Source organism: Cornus florida, unplaced genomic scaffold (genome assembly GCF_030987335.1).
Source record: "Cornus florida cultivar Cherokee Brave unplaced genomic scaffold, ASM3098733v1 CherokeeBrave_3.0.0_Hap2_Chr11, whole genome shotgun sequence".
NCBI classification, from domain to species: domain Eukaryota; kingdom Viridiplantae; phylum Streptophyta; class Magnoliopsida; order Cornales; family Cornaceae; genus Cornus; species Cornus florida.
This window is the reverse complement of record NW_026775581.1, coordinates 112,663,960-112,683,213: the sequence shown is the minus strand read 5'-3', so window position 1 is coordinate 112,683,213 and position 19,254 is coordinate 112,663,960. Positions and strand designations below refer to the sequence as shown.

General features: G+C 37.6%; 1 protein-coding gene across 3 annotated transcripts; it reads left to right on the top strand.

Annotated features, from left to right (window-relative positions):
* The first annotated feature begins 18 nt into the window (after positions 1 to 18).
* On the top strand, positions 19 to 18,867 carry LOC132286781 (carbon catabolite repressor protein 4 homolog 3). 3 transcript variants are annotated; one of them, XM_059789168.1, is made up of 13 exons: positions 19 to 348; positions 893 to 1,056; positions 1,165 to 1,230; positions 1,399 to 1,451; positions 1,553 to 1,634; positions 15,149 to 15,235; positions 15,697 to 15,789; positions 15,889 to 15,921; positions 16,058 to 16,170; positions 16,960 to 17,071; positions 17,168 to 17,253; positions 17,413 to 17,497; positions 18,478 to 18,867. In XM_059789168.1, the coding sequence occupies exons 1-13, from the start codon at positions 69 to 71 to the stop codon at positions 18,574 to 18,576; spliced, it is 1,353 nt and encodes a 450-aa protein (XP_059645151.1). In that variant the 5' UTR covers positions 19 to 68; the 3' UTR covers positions 18,577 to 18,867. The 3 variants fall into 3 exon arrangements, with proteins under 3 accessions (XP_059645151.1, XP_059645153.1, XP_059645152.1); XM_059789170.1 differs by lacking the exon at positions 18,478 to 18,867 and having other exon boundaries at positions 17,371 to 17,486; XM_059789169.1 differs by lacking the exons at positions 1,399 to 1,451; positions 1,553 to 1,634.
* The last annotated feature ends 387 nt before the right edge of the window (positions 18,868 to 19,254 follow it).

Here is a 19,254-nt window from a genome sequence, read left to right as displayed (position 1 = left end):
AATCGTTGTATTATTTTATTCACTTGCACCGTCGTCTTATCTTTTATTCTGCACACTCTCTCTTCTCCATGGGCTGCACCGACGCATCCTTGTGGCACTGCCCGAGCGTGCCAATGGCCATAGCCACCACCAAATGTTCTACCTCAACATCTTTCAAGCTCCAACCTTTTTTCACCAAACCACTCATATTCTGCTGCGTCAACGGTCCCAGTGACTCCACGGCACCATCATCATCAGAATCGTTCACCCGTCTCCGGTACAATCCTCTTAGACAGAGGCGGTTTGATCAATCACTCGAAATCAGCCGCCGCCGCTGGGTCGAAGCCGATCCTCCACCTCAATATCAAGGTCTATTATCTTTTGTCATCTTCTTCGAAAATTTTATAGTCTTTGTTTGGTTCCCAAGAAAATGTTCCGATTAAAGTGAATATCACAGTTTTGCTGCATTAAATTATTTGTCACAGTTTTGCTCTAACAGGAGAGTATCCGAACACTAGAATTATCTGGGAAGACGAATATACAAAAATTATTAGAGTTTCCTCTCTCTCCCCGCCATGAAAAGGAGAAAATATATGAAACAGAGATAAATTATACTACTAAAGGAGTAAAGCTTACTTCTCAACTGAGCAGTCTGAGCCTAATTTAAATGTGCAACTTTTTACATTTCCTTTTCCTTTCCTTCCCTATAAACCAAATGGATGGTATTAGTAAATAATTTTGATTTTTGACATAATTGTGAAATTTTTATTATTCTTTTTAAAAAATAAATAAAAAATTCAGAGTGGACGATTTAATTAAAAAGAGTTTGCTGCTTGGCTGGTTTATTTGATATATTGTTATCCTCGTTAGCCTTTGAATATGAATGGTGCTTGATTTTTATGTGATTTTACAGAGAGATTTATGGCCGTGTCATATAACATATTGGGGGACAGAAATGCTTCAAAACATGGAGATCTATACCCAAACGTGCCTTCAATTTATATGAAATGGCACCGTCGTAAGAGAGCTATATGTGAAGAACTAATAGGATTGAACCCACACATAATCTGTTTGCAAGTAAGCTTTTTATTTGCTTCTTTATCTTTGTAAAATATGAGAGAAACGAAACAAGAATGATGTGTAATGCTTAACAATAGAAACTTCTATTTATTTATTTTTCGTTAGGAGGTGGATAAGTATTTTGATCTTTGGACCATCATGGAGAAAGCAGGATATAGTGGTTCTTATAAGGTGGACTTTCTTTTCTCAATTTTACACTTCCTACTTTGGCTATGTCAGGATGAAGTTTGGTTTCTTTACATACACATGATTAGATTTAATTTCGGAGATTACAACAACCACCACCACCAAGCCTTTTCTTAATTTTGGAGATTTTAAATCTATTAATTGCCTTGGTAGAGACGCACCGGAGATCAAGTTGATGGTTGTGCCATGTTCTGGAAAGCTGATAAGTAAGGGTTTCGTGGTGAATTGTGTTTTCTTTTTACTGTATTAATCTGCAAGATTGATTGGGTTAATTTAAATTGAAAGAATTCTTGCTTAATTGTTTCAGGTTTCGGTTACTAGAAGGAGAAAGCATTGAATTCAAGGGATATGGTCTTCGTGATAATGTTGCTCAACTCTCTGTATTTGAGGTAGCAACTCATATAAGTGACTTGCATTTTGAGTTAGGGTGAATAATTGTTTATATTTTCGCAGTCAAGCTTACATTTTGGTCATTACTTCTGTACTTTTTTTAAAAAAAATCTGTAACATGTTCTCTGTGTGTATTCTGATCACAGACCAAGATGAACCCATTGAATTTTACCTTACTAGTTTTGGCATTTATCCTGGTGTTGCTAATAGTGAGAAGAATACAATCCTTTTTGCCTTTTAGTTTAATTTTATGTCTGCCACTCAGGGTGGGGAAGGGAAAAAGTTTAATTGTGTTCCAGACCAAGATGTTCTGAAACTAAACTTTAGTCTGCATTGGGGAAAGGATAAGAATTGAATTTTATTTTGTACATACTATAGCAGAATAACTATATTTGTTTTTCATTCTTTTATCTAGATTCAAAATTATATCTCAATATTATCTACATTACTCTGCCACTATTACCTTTAGGGTACATTAAGTGGGTAGTACTTCCTTATACAATGAATTGCTTCAAACGCGCTCCTTGAAGTAGGCCTCCTTATAGTTCCCCTAGATACTGAATTTTTTGTCCCTTATGTTTGCTCAATAATGACCGATATTAGACTGATATAGTATGCCAGATCACCATGTCAAAAGATGTAGACATTTCTCCCCATGCTACTGCTGGAAAATTGCAAACTCTGTCTAGTGTAATTTTTTTTGGTCAGGTGATCAGGAAGAAATGGTAGGTTCTTTTATATTTTTTTCCTTTTACCCTAATGAAAAGAACTTTACTTCGACTGTGAACTTATTGCAATTAAATCAAGAGTGCAAAATATGAATTAAATAAAAGAACAAAACTGATATACATTTATTTAAGTCTAAAGATAAGTTCAGAAACACTGGATACTGCAAGCTGCAAAAAGCTGAGTAAATTAATGTAATCTGACAGAAAGAAGCGTTGTTAAAAGGCTAAGTAAAGTAGAAGGAACTAAAGGGCATGAGTACTGCTTCAAGGATGAAAGTAGACCCATACTATGGCTATGGCTATGGCTACTCAAAAGGAAGGCGCTCAGAGAAAATGAAGTGCGGTCTATTGGCCATCTGGCATAAGTGCTCTTCACAGCAACTATTCCCTTACATACATGGAGTGGTAGGCAATTGCCCTACTTTTTGAGCTTCAGTGCTAGTATGGCTTGGTTGGTTGGTTGTTCCTCTTGGTGTCAGCTAACTTCCTTTTCATTTTGCTTGTGTCATTTATTTTCTTATGGGCTGAAGTGATGTGCTTGGTATGGCTTGGTTGGTTGGTTGTTCCTCTTGGTGTCAACTAACTTCCTTCTCATTTTTCTTGTGTCATTTATTCATCTTATGAGCTGAAGTGATGTGCTGATCATGGCTACTTAGGTAGCCATATTCTTCTCCAATTGCCATTCTTCCCCTTTTTGGATGCATAGTTCACACGGTGAAATTCAACAATTGTTACCTTTATGTCATGGGTTCTTTTCCAACAATGGATCAGGATAGGGAGGGTCTTGGGCATATAAGGGTGAGTGTTAGCATCACCTAATAGTTTAAGCTTTTGGGTTGGATTGTAAGTGCCTGTCCCGTGACAATGGTATCTGAGCAGGCCCAATTCTTAATTCAGTGTCGCGTCAAGCGTTTGCACGGAGGTGTCCAGGTCGTTACCGAGTCCCCCGTTGTTAGGGTGGATGGGTAGGCAAGGTGGACTAACCAGAACAAGAGCATTGCTGGTTTGGGTGGGGGAGAATGTCATCTGAGTAGGCAGGGTGGACCAATCACAACGAGGACGTTGCGGGCTTGGGTGGGAGAGAATGTCATGAGTTCTTGTCTCATATCGAATTTGGAGGGGAAGGGTCTTGGGCATATAAGGGCTAGTGTTAGCACCATCTGATAGCTTAAGATTTTGGGTTGGATCACAAGTGCCTAGCCGGTGACATTTAGCTTCCTAACCAATTTAACTGGCTTGGTCAAATAGTGTCCTAGCCATCCTACTTGGCAATTCCCCATGGAACCCACTCGTGATACATGGTGACATTTATGATCGTTAGTTGTAAATCTTGAAGTTTTCTTATCATAGTTGAAAAGACTAACAAACTAGAGAAACAACTGTTTTGATGCTATGCTTTTATGAACAAGTGAACAACCAAATAGGCCAAAATGAAGAATCTAGAGGAGCATATTCTCATGCATGGAAGGGATTAGTTCCACAACTTCTCATTCGTAGTGTAAATCTTACAAGGATATATTGAGGTCTGAGCATAAACATTTACCATATGAAGCCTTTGCTTTTCTCATTGTTTGCATGGGCAGTTTCATAGACTTGGGATAATTATTAGACTGCCAATCCACAATGTCCATAAGGACTTGTCTGTTTGGCTGCTGTAAATCATTCATAGATCTTTAACATTCATTGTGTAAACTTAGTTACATTTCAATGGGCTTGATGTTCCTCATTCCTCATGTAACACCTATGAATTATGATTTCACCGCTTTCTTGACTTTTAGTAGGTCTCATGCAAGCGCACACAAGGTGGTCATGAGTACCTCTTCTACCAGGGCACACACATTCCTATGTCTAGCTACCCATCTCATCTGGCAATATACGCCAACCCTAACCATCGATCCTGAGATCTCAAGCTCGTATCATAGTACCCAATTAAAATATATTTATGTATATAGACCTACGTAGATATTGCATGAGTTGGACTAGGATGTATCGTTTATCGGGTCTCTGTTCGGGATGTAGTAGAAAGGGCTTGTTCGTGGGTTTTGACCCACCTTTGTTGTTATCTTTTCAGGTCCTCGTCAGTTCCAGGTGTAGAGTCAGTTCGTGCCAAGCAAAGGCCGGTCTTCTTCACTCTTCTAGTGTCACTAACATAGGACTTTACATTATGTTTTTATTATTTATTAGATAGACATTAATTATTCATCTATTAGTTTGGGATTTTATTTAGGGGTCCACATTGTATGGATTTCCAAGTTGTTATCGGGAGGTTTTATTCTTTTAATGAGAATTTTTTGGAGATTACGGTATCAGAGAATTTATTATTTAATTATTATTTTCGATTTCCCTTTCAGTGATATTTATTTATTTTATCATTATTTCTTTTGTATTCTATGCTTGCTTATTATTGATTGACTGATATTTCCTGATTTTGTGCGCGGACTTGATCAACCTGTGTTCCGAAATTAGGGGGTATCACAGTTGGTCCTACTTCTGAATGTTTCAGCACCTTTTCCTATATCCACGTAAATATTCAATAAGCTTATCATTGAATTAGCAAAAAAAACTTGAACCTTTAATCAAAACTATCAATTATCAAACAAGAACAAGGGCAATGTGGTAGAACTGTTGTCAGGGGCTTATTTGTTATTACTTATATAATGTTGGGGCTTCTGTGTAATTTTTGAAACTTGTTATTATAAATAGAATGTGGTGGAAGGATGAAAGCATTCTTTCATTCTTTCTCTCTTTCCCCATCTCTTTCTCTTTTTCTCTCATCGTCTTTCTTCTCTTTTTCTTCTTCTTCTTTATCACTTACTTTTGATTTGATTATATCTTAAAGTCAACATGGTATCAGATCATGGTTTGTAAAGCTCTAGGTTTGTAGTTGAAACCCTAAGGCAAGTTTGTGTAAACCCTAATGGGTGTGAAGGGTTTTGAAGAGATTCCAAGATGGGATTTGTTTACAAGGAAGTGGTGTTAATCACATCCACACGTACCGCAGTCTTGATCGGTGTTTTTTTGTGTTCGCGGGGTTTTGCAATAACGGCTTTTTCTTCGTCGTTTGCAATTTTGGTATGGTCTACTTTGTTGCTTTCTAGGGTTTGTGTGGTGACTGTGTGGTCGCTTAAGACGGTAATCTTTTTAGTTGAAGTTTGTGTGTTAGAGAGGTAGTTCTTTACGTATTTTGTTGCTGTTTTTGTTTCTGAGGATTCTATACCCAGAAATTGTTTGATAAAATGTCTGGCCAGAGGTGACTTCAAAAGAAACTGGGTTTTCTCCTAGTTTGACTCCAGTATTGGGAGGTAGTAGTGATCACCATTTAGGCCTTTGTATTATGACTGTTAGGCTGGATGAGACGAACTATATGGAGTGGGCTCAATTTGCTCGTATGCATATTACTGGTCGTAGGATGATCGACCATATCGAAGGGACTGTCACGTATCCCTCCAAGAGCGATCCTGCATTCAAAGAGTGGAGTGCAAATAATGCACTAGTTATGACGTGGTTGTTACAGTCCATGCAGCCATAGATCAGCAAAGGTTTTTTTTTTTTTTTTTGTGAAAATAGCTAAAAAGCTTTGGACGGCTGTGGAAGAGATGTATTCCTCGGTTGGTAATTTTGCAAAACTGTATGAACTCCAACAACAAATTTCAAGATTCAAGCAGGAAGACCAAACTTTTGCTACGTATTACCACACTTTACGTGGTAAATGGGAAGAGTTAGATCACTACCAAGGCTACATACCTGTACGTGTGTGCAGCTGATGTTAAAGCATTTCATTCTATGGTAGAAAGGAATCGAATCTATGAGTTCTTGGGTGGTCTGCATCCGAGATACGAGCATGCCAGGGTACAATTGTTAGACAGGTATCCAGCCCCTACTTCTGTTAGAGATGTGTTTTCGTATATCTAGGCTGAGGAGAGTAGAGTGAAGGCTATGTCTGCACCTGTATACACTAAGCCTGAGCCTGAAGTACCATTTAAGAAGCACGGACACGGATACGACATGACACGGACACGGCAACACGGAAAATCCAAAAAAATTAGGACACAGACACTGCGGGGATACGGCAAATAGTGTGTATATATATATATATATGATGTAGTATTTAAAAAATTACTGAGTGTTACTATTTTTCATCAAACTCACAATGAAAAAAATACACAAATCATAACTTATAACTAATAAACTATAAAAGAACAATGTTGCAGAGTTATAAAACCAAATAAAAAACAAGACATTAGAATAATAATTAGTATCATTTAATCATCATTGCAACTTTACTCCAAATACAAAAGCATAAACATAAAGGATTATTAACATTCATGACTATTTAACACTCAGGACTGTACTGTTAGCACTTAATATTCACAAAAACCTAAAGGCTAGTCCCCAAAAGAGATACAAAAACAAGTCAGTGTACTATCATCTATTCTCATCCATCATTTGACCTAGGACTTTACCATTTACAATATCAAAAGGGTAGTCCAAAACAAAAAAAAGAACATATCAGCATTCATCTATTGTTGTTCATCATCAATTGTCTCATGAATCTCATCATCATTAACACTTCCATCATCGGTAAATAATACCGCCTCTAATTCCGGCTCATCAAGTGAGAGGTTTGCAACCTCAAGCACCCCAACATCACCCAATGAATCAAATGCATCTCCTGCAATATCCCACATCTTACTTCGTCCTTTATTGTACTGTGGGGTTATCCTTGACAGAAGACGGAGATTACTATGAATGAAAACCAAATCCTCAGCCCGTTGTGGCGCCGTCTTGTTCCTTCTCAATGAGTGAATAAAAGAATAAGTACTTCAATTCCTCTCACAACATGAGGAGGAAGAAGGTTGGACAAGCAACTTCAAAGCTAACTCTTGAAGCAAGGGAGCATATGAACCATGTACAACCCACCAACTTTTAGGATCCATGGTATATCTATCACATATAGAATCACTCTCCCCAAATTCCCCTGAGTTTGATGAAAAATTAGCATACTCCAATTGCACTTTTGAATGCTCTTGTGGGTCACTAAAGTATTTTTTAAGGCACCTTGTTCTCTCTCGTGAGACCTCTAAATCCTTGTGTGGTGGAACTCGACTTTGGTTTTCACTAAGCCACACATCACTATAGTACCTACAATAAATAAGAGAATGCATTTAATTCATAATTTAATTTTCTTAATTCTAAACTAAGATTAAAACTTCTTTAGGTTACAAATTAATATCTAATGATTTACCTTGGATTTAGTGAATGTGCCAAGCAATGAATCGAGTATTGTTCTTGTTCCAACGAGCTACAAGTATCCCATGCACCACTCCATAAAAGGAAGAACTTTCACTTTGTCGCTTTCTTTCATACCTATATATTGCCATCTTCACTTCTTTAATCATTGTATCCCACATATCATAAACTAAGTGAAGACAAGGCTTATCGGTATCACAAGCCCTTAGCATGTTATAAATAGGTGAAGTAAAGGAAAGGATATAATCAATCTTTCCCCACCATTGTTCATCCAACAACTTCTCTCTCACATAATCGGCCTTTCCTACATCATCCTCCCTATAGCAAGTCCACTTGTCACTTATGACCATTGCTTGGAGACCACCTTCTATAAGTTTAAATCTTTTGATCATCACAATAACAGAAGCAAAGCGTGTCTCCGCAACCGAAAACAACTTCAAGCTGACAAACTCATTGAAAATAGCTAATCTCATTGAATGGTTCATGATGAAATTCTTTATTATTGTAACCTCATCAGCATAATCAAGAATCCAACCACACTCTGCATACGCAGTTTCATTCTTTTCCACGTTTTTGCAGCACAAATATTTTTGAGGGCAAGATTAAGAGTATGGACCACACAAGGTGTCCAAACAATGTGAGGGAATTGCCCTTCAGTTAGTTATCCAGCGGGGCATTGTCTGTAATTACTTGGATCACATTTTGGGGGCCAACCTCATTTATGACTTCCTTCAACAAATTGGAAATGAAAAACTTGTCTTTAATTCCACCGGAACAATCAACAACTTTCAAAAACATGGGACCTCCTTCTGTCACAGCCATAAAATTAATTAAAGGCCTTCTTGTGGATCACTCCAACCATCACTTGCAATGCTAACACCCTTTGCCTTCCATGTACCCCTAATTGGTTGCAATAATCTATCAATATTTGCCTTTTCTTTTTGAAGTAGAGTGGTTCTCAATAGATTATAACCCGGAGGCAAAGAACCAGACATAGGATTATTTGCAGCATAGTTTTTTGAACTCACATAATACGGGTTTCTTGCTAGATGAAACGGTAATCCTGCTGAATAAAACATCCTAGCAATGGCACCCCCGAGCCTTATTATTAAATGCCTTCTCAATGGCACCCCCACTTGCCTTTCTTTTCTTTGGTATATAAGCCTCTTGAGTGAGACTACTCAAACTAGTAGTACCACCCAAATTACCCAATGATGCACTAGACGGCGGCAAAGGAACTTTTTTTGGTTTAGAATTCTTAATTCTCAATTCAGCTTCTTCAATTGCTTTTTGCAATATTCTGAGATGTGACTTTTGGGCATATACGAATACCCATACCAGTGTTCTGCAACAAGTGGGCTTTAACTCTTGTATAAGACCCCCTAAATTCCTTATTACAAAAGTGGCATTTGAATAAAAAATTTCCTCCTCCGCCACCAATTTTTTCTAATTGTGTGACATAGTTCCAAAGTGGTTTGTTCTCATCTTGTTCGAATTGAGGAGTACTACTAGCAACTGATGTAGATATTGAAATCATGTCTAATTCCCTAGACATAAAAAGAAAAGAAAAAAAATCCATACTTACAGCAGTCAACAAAGAAAGAACAGTCAGCAAAGAATGAATAAATTCCTATTTGATCACAGATTCACAAGTCATATGCAACAACTGAAATTAAATCAAAGATGAAATCCTATTCATTTACGGGTCAATAAGTCACACAAGGTGAAATTAAATCAAGAATAAAGACAACAGAGAAGAAGAAGAAGAAAGAAATTAGGGTCTATGAAAAAGGAAAAACACCAGAGAAGAATAAAGAAAGAAAGACCGGTTTGTGAAAAAAAAGAACAACAACAACAACAAAGTAGAAGAAAGAAACTGGGGTTAGTGAAAAAGGAAAGAAAAAAAGAAGAAAGAATCTGGGGTTTGTGAAAAATGAAAAAAAATAAAACAAAGAAGAAGAAAGAAACTGGGGTTAGTGAAAAAAAAAAAGAAAAAAAAAAAGGAAGAAATAAAGAAAGAAAGAAAGAATCTGGGGTTTTGAAAAAGGAAAACGAAAAAAAAAGAAGATGAAGAAGAAAGAAAGAATCTGGAGTTTGTGAAAAAGGAAAACGAAAAAAAAAGATGAAGAAGAAAGAAAGAAAGAAACTAGGGTTTGTGAAGAAAAAGAAAGAAAAGAGGAAGGAGGAGGAGGAGGAAGAAAAGAGAGAGAGAGAGAGAGAGAGAGAGAAACTGACCTGGAGGCTGGAGGGACTCGCCTTTGATCGGCAGCAGGAAGTTGCAGAGCTTCATTACTTTGAGAGAGCAACCCAGACGTCCTTTGAATCTCATCTTGTAATAGTGGAATGACTAGTCTTAAATATCTATTTCTTTTGTTTAAAGTTGCATATTAACCTTGAAAGTTTAAAATTATTATGTTCTGACCACATAAGTAAGTAAAAATCGTTAAATAACTTAATATATTTATCCTTTAACCCAACCAACTTTCTTTCAAAAATTATCTTTTAGACCCCTGAAAATAAGACACGCGTGTCGGGGACACACCCCTGGCGTGTCAGACGCGTGTCTGCGAAGTGTCTGTGCCGTGTCCGAAAATTAAAAAAAAAATAAAAAATTCCAGACACGTTTTTTGGCATATCCGACACGTGTCGGGGCGTGTCCGTGTCCGACACGTATCGGACATGGATTCTTTGCCTCTTTTGGAGTGTCCGTGCTTCCTAGAGTACCATTGTCTTAGAGGTTTGCTTTTGCCACACAACAATGGAACAAGCCAATCTTCCAAAAGGAAGGAAACAGGATGACAAAAGCAAGTTGAGGTGTGATCACTGTGGGTGTACGCGCCACACTAGGGAAACATGCTGGAATCTACAGGGTCGCCCTACTCTAACTCCTACTAGTGCGACTGTTAGGCCAAGGCCTGGTCCATTTAGGGGGTTATCTACGACACATACCACAGAGCGTGAGACTACTTCTACTAGTCATGCCTCCTCAGGGCCCCCGAGTTCTTTATTCTGGGCTGAACTTGATACTCCCTGACATCTACTAGCACAACATTCCTCCGTTCCCACCTTTAACTTCGCTCAGACAGGTACCTCTCATTCGGCACATCAGGTTTCCACATTATCTGGTGGACCACCTTGGATCATTGATTAAGGAGCCACTGATCACATGACTGGTATGGCATCTGATTTTTCTTCGTACAGTTTATGTTCTGGTAAGGATAAGGTTAGAGTAGCTGATGGCACCTTCACCTCCATTACGGGAAGGGTACTGTTTCTGCCTCTCCTAATCTTACCTTATGCTCTGTTCTTCATGTCCCAAAGTTTACCAATAACCTCCTTTCTGTCAGTCACGTTACAAAAGGCTTGAATTGTAGTGTAACCTTTTTTCCATCTCACTGTGTGTTTCAGGACTTGGACACGGGGAAGACGATTGGAAGTGGACGTGAGGACAATGGCTTGTATTTGCTGAACGCGAGGCCACCTTCTTATTATGTTGCAAATCAATCTAGTGTTAGGAATAGTAATGTCAATAAAGATCTATTAATGCGATGACATCATAGACTAGGTCATTTACCTCTTCCTGTTTTGAAGCATGTGCTTCCCCAGTTTGCTTCTGTTGAATCTTTTGAATTAAATTGTGAAACATGCGTTCTTGCCAAACAATGTCGTGTTTCTTTTCCTACCTGTATTAATAAAAATAAAGCTCCTTTGCAGCTTGTTCATTCTGATGTGTGGGTTCCTGAATCTACTAGTTCGTTACTTGGTTTTCGTTACTTTGTTGTGTTTGTTGATGACTTTAGTCAATATAGTTGGCTTTATCTTATGAAAACCAAAGATGACGTTCATTCCATTTTTAAAACCTTTCATAGGATGGTATGTACTCAGTTTGGTTGTCCTCTCAAAATCCTTCGATCTGATAATGGAGGAGAGTTTATGTATGGTGGTCTTGCCTCCTTTTCTTGCTGATAACGGGATTGTCCATCAAACCTCTTGTGTTGATACACCACAACAGAACGGTATAGCTGAAAGAAAACACCGTCATATTACGGAGGTGACTCGTTCTCTTCTAATTGGGATGGGAGTGCCTAAAAGTTATTGGGCTGATGCAACCTTAACAGCTACATACCTTATCAATCGCATGCCTTCTAAGGTTCTTGGCTGTCAATCTCCCTTCTCCGTCTTACACCATGACACTGCCCTGTTTACTGTCCCTCCAAAAGTGTTTGGTTGTGTTTGTTATGTTCACATTCATCATTGCAAGGACAAAATGGACCCTAAGGCAATCTGATGTGTCTTTCTTGGATACTTCGCCACTTAGAAAGGGTATCGGTGTTATAACCCTACCACTCGTCGTCGCTTTGTCTCCCATGGATGTTACATTCTTTGAGTTTGTTCCTTTTTTTGTTTCCACTGTTCGGGATTCTCTACAGGGGGAGACTACCATACAGGTAGAGAATCCGTTGTCCATTCAGAGGGAATGCTCCCTTCCTTTGCCTATTCCCATTCAGGGGGAGCTTTTTACTGAGGTGCCTATGTCTAGTCCTCCTAACATTAATGATTAGCAGCAGGGAAAGCAGCCAATTGTCTACACTAGAAGGGTAAAACAAGTTCTTGACTCACCCCAGGACCAAGAAGTCTCCTTCGATCCAGGTAATTCCTTAGTTGATATTGATACTCCTGATTCTTTTCCTAATAGCATTCCAGTTGATCTTCATGTCCCTATTGCCTATCTTAAGGGTGTTTGTAGTTGTACAAAGCATCCCATATCTCAATTTGTATCCTATGATGCCTTATCTCCAACATATCGTGCTTTCACTTTGTGTATCTCCTCTGTATTGTTCCTTCTAGTGTTTCAGATGCTCTCAGTTAAACTCCATGGAAGAAAGCTATGCTTGAAGAAATGAAGGCCTTTGAGAAGAATGGTACTTGGGATATTGTTCCATTACCTAGGGGTAAGAAACCAGTAGGCTGCAAATGGGTCTACACAATAAAGTGTCATGCAGACGGAACAATTGAGAGATAAAAAGCTCAGTTAGTTGCAAAGGGCCTCACTCAGACCTATGGAATTGATTATCTGGAAACATTTGCTCCAGTTGCCAAGATGAACTCTATACGTGTTCTTCTTTCTTTGGCAGCTAATTTGAATTGGCCCTTACATCAGCTGGATGTAAAGAATGCTTTCCTTCATGGTGACTTAAAGGAAGAGGTGTATATGACTATGCCACCAGGATTTAAGCTTGATAATGGTCAGAATTTAGTGTGCAAGCTGAATAAAGCTTTGTATGGGTTAAAGCAGTCGCCACGTGCTTGGTTTGAGAGGTTCAGCACCGCTGTGAAAAAGAGTAGGGTACACACAAAGTCAGGCAAATCATACTCTTTTCATCAAGAAGCACCAAGGCTGCACCACTGCCCTTATTGTATATGTTGATGATATTGTTATCATTGGAAATGATCCGGAAGAGATTTGTCGAATGAAATCATTCTTGGGGACAGAGTTCGAGGTTAAAGACCTTGGATCATTGAGATACTTTCTTGGCATCGAGGTGTGCAGATCGAAGAAAGGGGTGTTCATTTCTCAACGGAAGTATGTGTTAGATTTGTTGGCTGAAACAGGCAGGCTTGGAGCTAGACCGATTGATATTCCCATTGAGCAAAACCATAAGCTTAATGATGTAGATGGAGACCCATTAGATGATGTGGGAAGATTTTAGCAATTGGTTGGGAGACTGATTTACTTATCTCTCACGCGCTTGGATATTGCCTACTCTATTAGTATGATTAGTCAGTTTATACATGCTCCACGTACACCTCACCTTGAGGCAGCTCATCATGTTTTTTGCTACCCCAAGGGTTCACCTGGTAAGGGGATATTATTTGGCAGTCATGGCCACTTGCGTGTTGAAGCCTATACTGATGCTGATTGGGCAGGGTCTGTGACCGATCGACGATCTACTTCAGGATATTGCACATTTGTTGGAGGTAATCTTGTTTCATGGCGAAGCAAGAAACAGTTTGTAGTAGCTAGATCTAGTGCAGAGGCTGAGTTTAGATCCATGGCATATGGAGTTTGTGAGTTGTTTTGGCTACGTACGATGTTGGGTGAGTTGGGTTATCCTATTCGCGAGTCAATAGAGTTGTATTGTGACAACAAGGCTGCTATTAGCATTGCCCACAATCCAGTTCAACATGACAGGATAAAGCACATTGAAGTCGATCGACACTTCATCAAGGAAAAGCTTCGTCTTGGGTTGATTTGTACTCCATACATCAATACACATGATTAGGTTGTTGATGTTTTGACTAATGGTGTGAGCAAGACTTGCTTGCAAAATATGTTAGTCAAGCTGGACATGATAGATAAATTTGCACTAGCTTGAGGGGAGTGTTGTCAAGGGCTTATTTGTTATTACTTATATAGTGTTGGGGCTTATGTGTAATTTCTGAAACTTGTTATCATAAATAGAATGTGGTGGAAGGATGAAAGTATTCTTTCATTCTTTCTCTCTTTCCCCATCTCTTTCTCTTTTTCTCTCATCCGCTTTCTTCTCTTTTTCTTCTTCTTCTTTATTACTTACTTTTGATTTGATTATATCTTAAAGTCAACAAGAACTAGGAAGATTAACGGAGAACATTTTTCTCTACACCAACCACTTGAGAAGTTATAGAAGTGTACCGTATGTACAAGTTACCTGGTCATGCTATTTAACCTAATATTTTGCAGTGATGACATATATTATGAACCCTAGATATTAGCGTTTCTTTATTCAAGAAATTATGTTCTTTACAATTCGTCTTCTTTCCTTCAAAGAGTAATTTCTTTGAATTATTGATATGTAGATGATAACATCATGGAATGGTTGTGCACTTAAAATTGCTAAATGTTTTTTTTTTTTCATAATTAAATTGCTAAATGTTGAACTGTGTTTTGAAAGAAAAACTAGTTGTGGCCTGCAAAGAGCTGCTCTTGAAGGCAAATATATATTCCAAGTGAATGTCTCTTTTTTGGTATCATTAATTACACTGAACGAGTATTAAAATTATGGTCATGCTAGGAAAGACAGTTAATTTGTGCCCATTGGTGCGCCTTTCTTCTTCTTCTTCTTCTTCTTCCTCTTTTTTGGGTAGATGTTGAAATTAACGGTAATATTATAAATGCATTAAAAAAATAGTTAAACAAATCATTTTTATGTATATGTATTAATTTCAACAGAATGGAAGTTAGATTTTGGGTCTTATAAACAAATTGTGTTACCCACCCAGGTGCTGCTTAAGCTGTCAGGTGCTGGGTGTTTTGGGTTTGTGTCATTAAGTTGAACTACATTGCAAATTGGATTCTGTCAGGGCGTCTTCATACTTAATAGTTACAGTGCATTGCATTAAAACTGTTGTATCGTGTATGTTAATTGTATTTCTGAATATAATTTGCACGAGATTTGCACCTGCTCTTTGTTTCAACATGTTCTTTACTGTTTTATCTGCTGTTCAATATCATACTACCTATCATTCCCATATCTTACTTCATCTGATACAGGCAGACGTGTAAAGCTGAGTCAAAAAGACTGTTGATTGCGAACACTCATGTGCTTTATAACCCAAGCCGAGGAGATATTAAACTAGGTCAAGTAAGTCTCTTAAGATTCCCAATTTGCTATGCTTAAATTTGCAATAACTAAATTTATTATGGTATCAACCTCAAATAAGGTGATTTACATATTTATTTTGTAACAGGCTATTGTTTCAGATTTACTGAATCTTTCCCTGTTAGTTCATTGGGGTGGATCTGTTGTTTGAAATTTTCTGTACATCTTTCCACAATTATACACGCTATAGTCACATGATGTATCGAAAGAATATCGAGGAGATTATCTTGTTTATTCTCATGTCAAATGGCAAATTAACTTCTTCATTGGCATGGGAGTTTTGGGCTTGCAAAGTGGTCATGGCTTATTTGACAAAGTACTGACCACCACATCAATGCTATGATGTTCAATTGGGAAAATTTCTTGTTCTACATAGTAGTTCAATGTGCTACATTGATTTGTTCCTGTTCGTGTGCTTTACTATTGGAATATTCCATCCTCAGCTTCGTTACCTCTTATCAAGAGCACATATCCTGTCAGAGAAATGGGGTAATATACCTGTTGTGCTGGCTGGTGATTTTAACACTACTCCTCAGGTGTGAAATATAGAACTTTGTTTATCTAGTTTTCATGACTACTAAGGGATAATGCTTCCTATAATGATAAATTATTAATACTTATCTGCTATTTGACAGAGCGGAATTTACGAGTTCTTGTCATCATCTAAGGTAACTCTATCTTGGATCTACAACTCCAAATTTTATAGTCCCAAACTGCCAATAATTTTATCACATCATAAATTAAACTGCAGGTTTCTTGTGCAAGATGCTTGCTTGATATTGGATATGCTTTTCTTATTTGCAGCTGAATGTCATGTTACATGACAGAAGAGAGTTGTCAGGTCAAAGAAGTTGCCATCCTGCCCAAATTTTTGGTGTAAAAAAAGAAATGGGAAATCCTCTTGTTTTGACGGACAGGTACATCATTAATCAGTTCCTGTACTAATATGAACAGGTCAATAATCATGGCTTGAGAAGTGGACTGGAATGAATTTTCCTAATGCAATTTCAGTGGGGTTCAGTTTGCTTTGTTCCATCATGTGGGATGGCTTCATAAACTCAATAGTATATTATAATCATTGTAATGCAAAAAAAATCGGTTGCTTGTACTTCTGAAAAATAAAATAAAAATACAAAACATAAAGGCTGGCAGTACGACGTCTTGAATGAGATCTGTTTTGGGCTTGTGCCTCTATGTGCCCTTGATTTCTAAGGAGACAATAACCGACATATGATGGATGAATGAGGACCGTGCAATTAGAGTGCGATTAACTGGTTTTTATATCTTAATCATAGGATTCACCACGAGGTAAAGGATAGGATACCCCATGGAAATTCACAATCTTCGAACATTGTAAAAACAGTGGTGAATTTATCATTTTTTTGACATAAAATTGATGTCTTGTGATTTTTAATTTTTTTAATTGTCATGTCTCCATTTATTTTATTAATTGATAATTATTTTCTTTATCTTCTATTTAACATAGTGAAAGGGTTCATTACAGGGGCATAAATATCACATCCAGAGCCATTAACTGATTTTAGTCCATTGAGGCATCTTGCCTATGCCTTGAAAACCTTCTCTCACAAAATAGCTGAAGTTCCAGCTTTTGCATATTTATTATCCACTCCTTTGGTAGCATAAATACCATTTTTTTCTCTTGTATAGAAACAGAAATTCATATGCTTAATCATACTTCATTTCAGACTTGTGAACTGTTGCTGGACTGTTGAAGAAGTTAAAATTGCAACAGGGAATGCTGAGTGCCAAGTAGTTGTGCACCCTCTGAAACTTATTAGCTCCTATGCCACAGTGAAGGTATTGAGATTTTACAGCTACACACCTTGACAGGCATTTCATTTTTCCCAAATTATGTACTAATTTATAAAAGTTGTTACCTTTTGCATTTTTTAGGGATCTACAAAAACAAGGGACTCTGATGGTGAACCTTTAGCTACTTCCTACCACTCAAAGTTTCTTGGAACTGTTGACTATTTATGGTAAAAATAGCAATGCAAAAAAAAAATAATAATAATAAAAAAAATCTAGTAATAGTATTTACTACAATCATGTCATATTGTATTGCCTTTTAATAATGTGGTGGTTGGTGGTGCCAGCAATGATGATAGTGAAAAAAAAATTGTCTGAGCTTCATGCAGGTACTCGGATGGTATTGTGCCTACACGGGTTTTGGATACCCTTCCAATTGATGACCTCCGCAAGACAGGTGGGCTTCCATGCAAGGTCAGATTCCAGTTCAACTATCTGATGATGTTTAAGTCGAAACATCATGAATTTTTCCTTGTAGTGACATGAACATAGAATGCACTGTGCAGCATGAAGGTTTTTCCTTGGGAACAAAAACTAGATTCTAGCTGAGATTTAACCAAGAGGAACTTAATTAAGGTTCTGAAGGGCTCGACTAAATGATGAGGGTACATCAGTTGATGAAACTCGCAGCAATCCTCTTAAAAATTTGTTGAAATATCACAGTATAGCGGAAGGAAATATGTCTCTTGCTTTCTGTTTCTCCCAGACTCAATTCAACTCAACTCAACAAAGCCTTCTCTCATATGATACCGCCCATTTGTAAATAAACAAGTGTCTAGGTATCTCCTTCTGAATCCCCTGTTGTAAAACGAGTAGTTAAACAAACTCATAGGGGTCTACACAGCATACTCATCCTCTAGATCAGTGCCAGTAGTGTCTATCTGGACAGATTGAAAATGAAAACATCTACTCTTTTACTAGGGAGTTGTAGTTGGTTTGGTTTTACGTAGAGAGTGTTTTAGTTTTGTTTTACATAAAATATTCACAAACAGTGGAATAATTGATCCAAGGTAAGCATTTTTACAGTAAAAAATGCCTTCTATATTCAGATTGTCTTGATAAACTTTTTGAACTCCATCCTTTCACCGGTTAAAATATTTTGAAATTACCAGTGCTTTCCTTTCAACCCGGCTTTCATTTTGCTTGTATTTTTGTGTTTTGCATGAAGTGTATTTTCACACCTTAATCTGTGTCGACATCTGTATGACACAATTTGATGCGACCTAGGATTAAAGAATTGTGTGCATGAAGATCCTTATCAAGTCAAATCATATACTGCACTAATTCTAATGGATTGTTACCTATGCTAACCGTCTTGCTTATATGCATATATTTCACTCAAACATCAGGCACCGTCCTGGCAAATAACATTTGTGCTTTCCTTTAACTTGCAGAATTTTGGAAGTGATCATTTGGCATTGGTTTCCGAGTTTGCATTCATCCAGAACACCAAAGATTCTATGAGCGACAACACGACAGATTCAACGGTCTGAGACTCTGAGCTAGAGCCACCATATGATATGAAGAAGATTATATTTCTCCAGTGTAACGAGTGTAATAGGTAAACAGTAAAATTGCAGTCTGGATCAATGATGATACCGAGAAGAATTAATAAATTCATTCTTTGGAGAGCACGTTGGAAACACAATTCACGAGCTTTTGGCTTGAAGGGAGTCAATTTGAGACGATTCCTACATTTGACTGTCATAGATTCAGTGTAATTGATTCCATTTTTAACTTATTTTCTTTAAAAAATAAAATTTGGAACTCTTGATTCGAATTTATCCTCCCTCCTCCGTCCAAAGTCGAAGCTTCAATTTCACTCTATATAGCAAGAAAAAGTCAAACATGTGATCAAACTATGAACCAAAATAGTAGTACTATGCTATTTGACCTTATATTTGTACTCAACCCGATACATTTAGTAAGATTACCTGATCAAATCTTTGTCCTCATCGCTCGGGTGACATAATACTATTCGGAGATTAGGCCAGAGGATGCTGCATTTTATACCTTTAAAAAGAAACACGATGCTGCATTTTATCATGAGTTGAGTAAATGTAGTAGAGAAAAAAAAAAAAAAAAAAAAAAAAAAAAAAAAAAATTGTGAATGCAGTAAATTACCCTTTAGTGGAAAATGTCTGTGGCAACAAATATGCCATCCATGCATG

What these genes read in the sequence shown, in the direction of transcription:
- LOC132286781 (XM_059789168.1), top strand. Translation starts at nt 69, where the DNA reads ATGGGCTGCACCGACGCATCCTTGTGGCACTGCCCGAGCGTGCCAATG. An exon ending in TCCTCCACCTCAATATCAAG is followed by an intron (nt 349 to 892) that starts GTCTATTATCTT and finishes GTGATTTTACAG; the next exon opens with AGAGATTTATGGCCGTGTCA. An exon ending in ATTTTAACACTACTCCTCAG is followed by an intron (nt 15,790 to 15,888) that starts GTGTGAAATATA and finishes GCTATTTGACAG; the next exon opens with AGCGGAATTTACGAGTTCTT.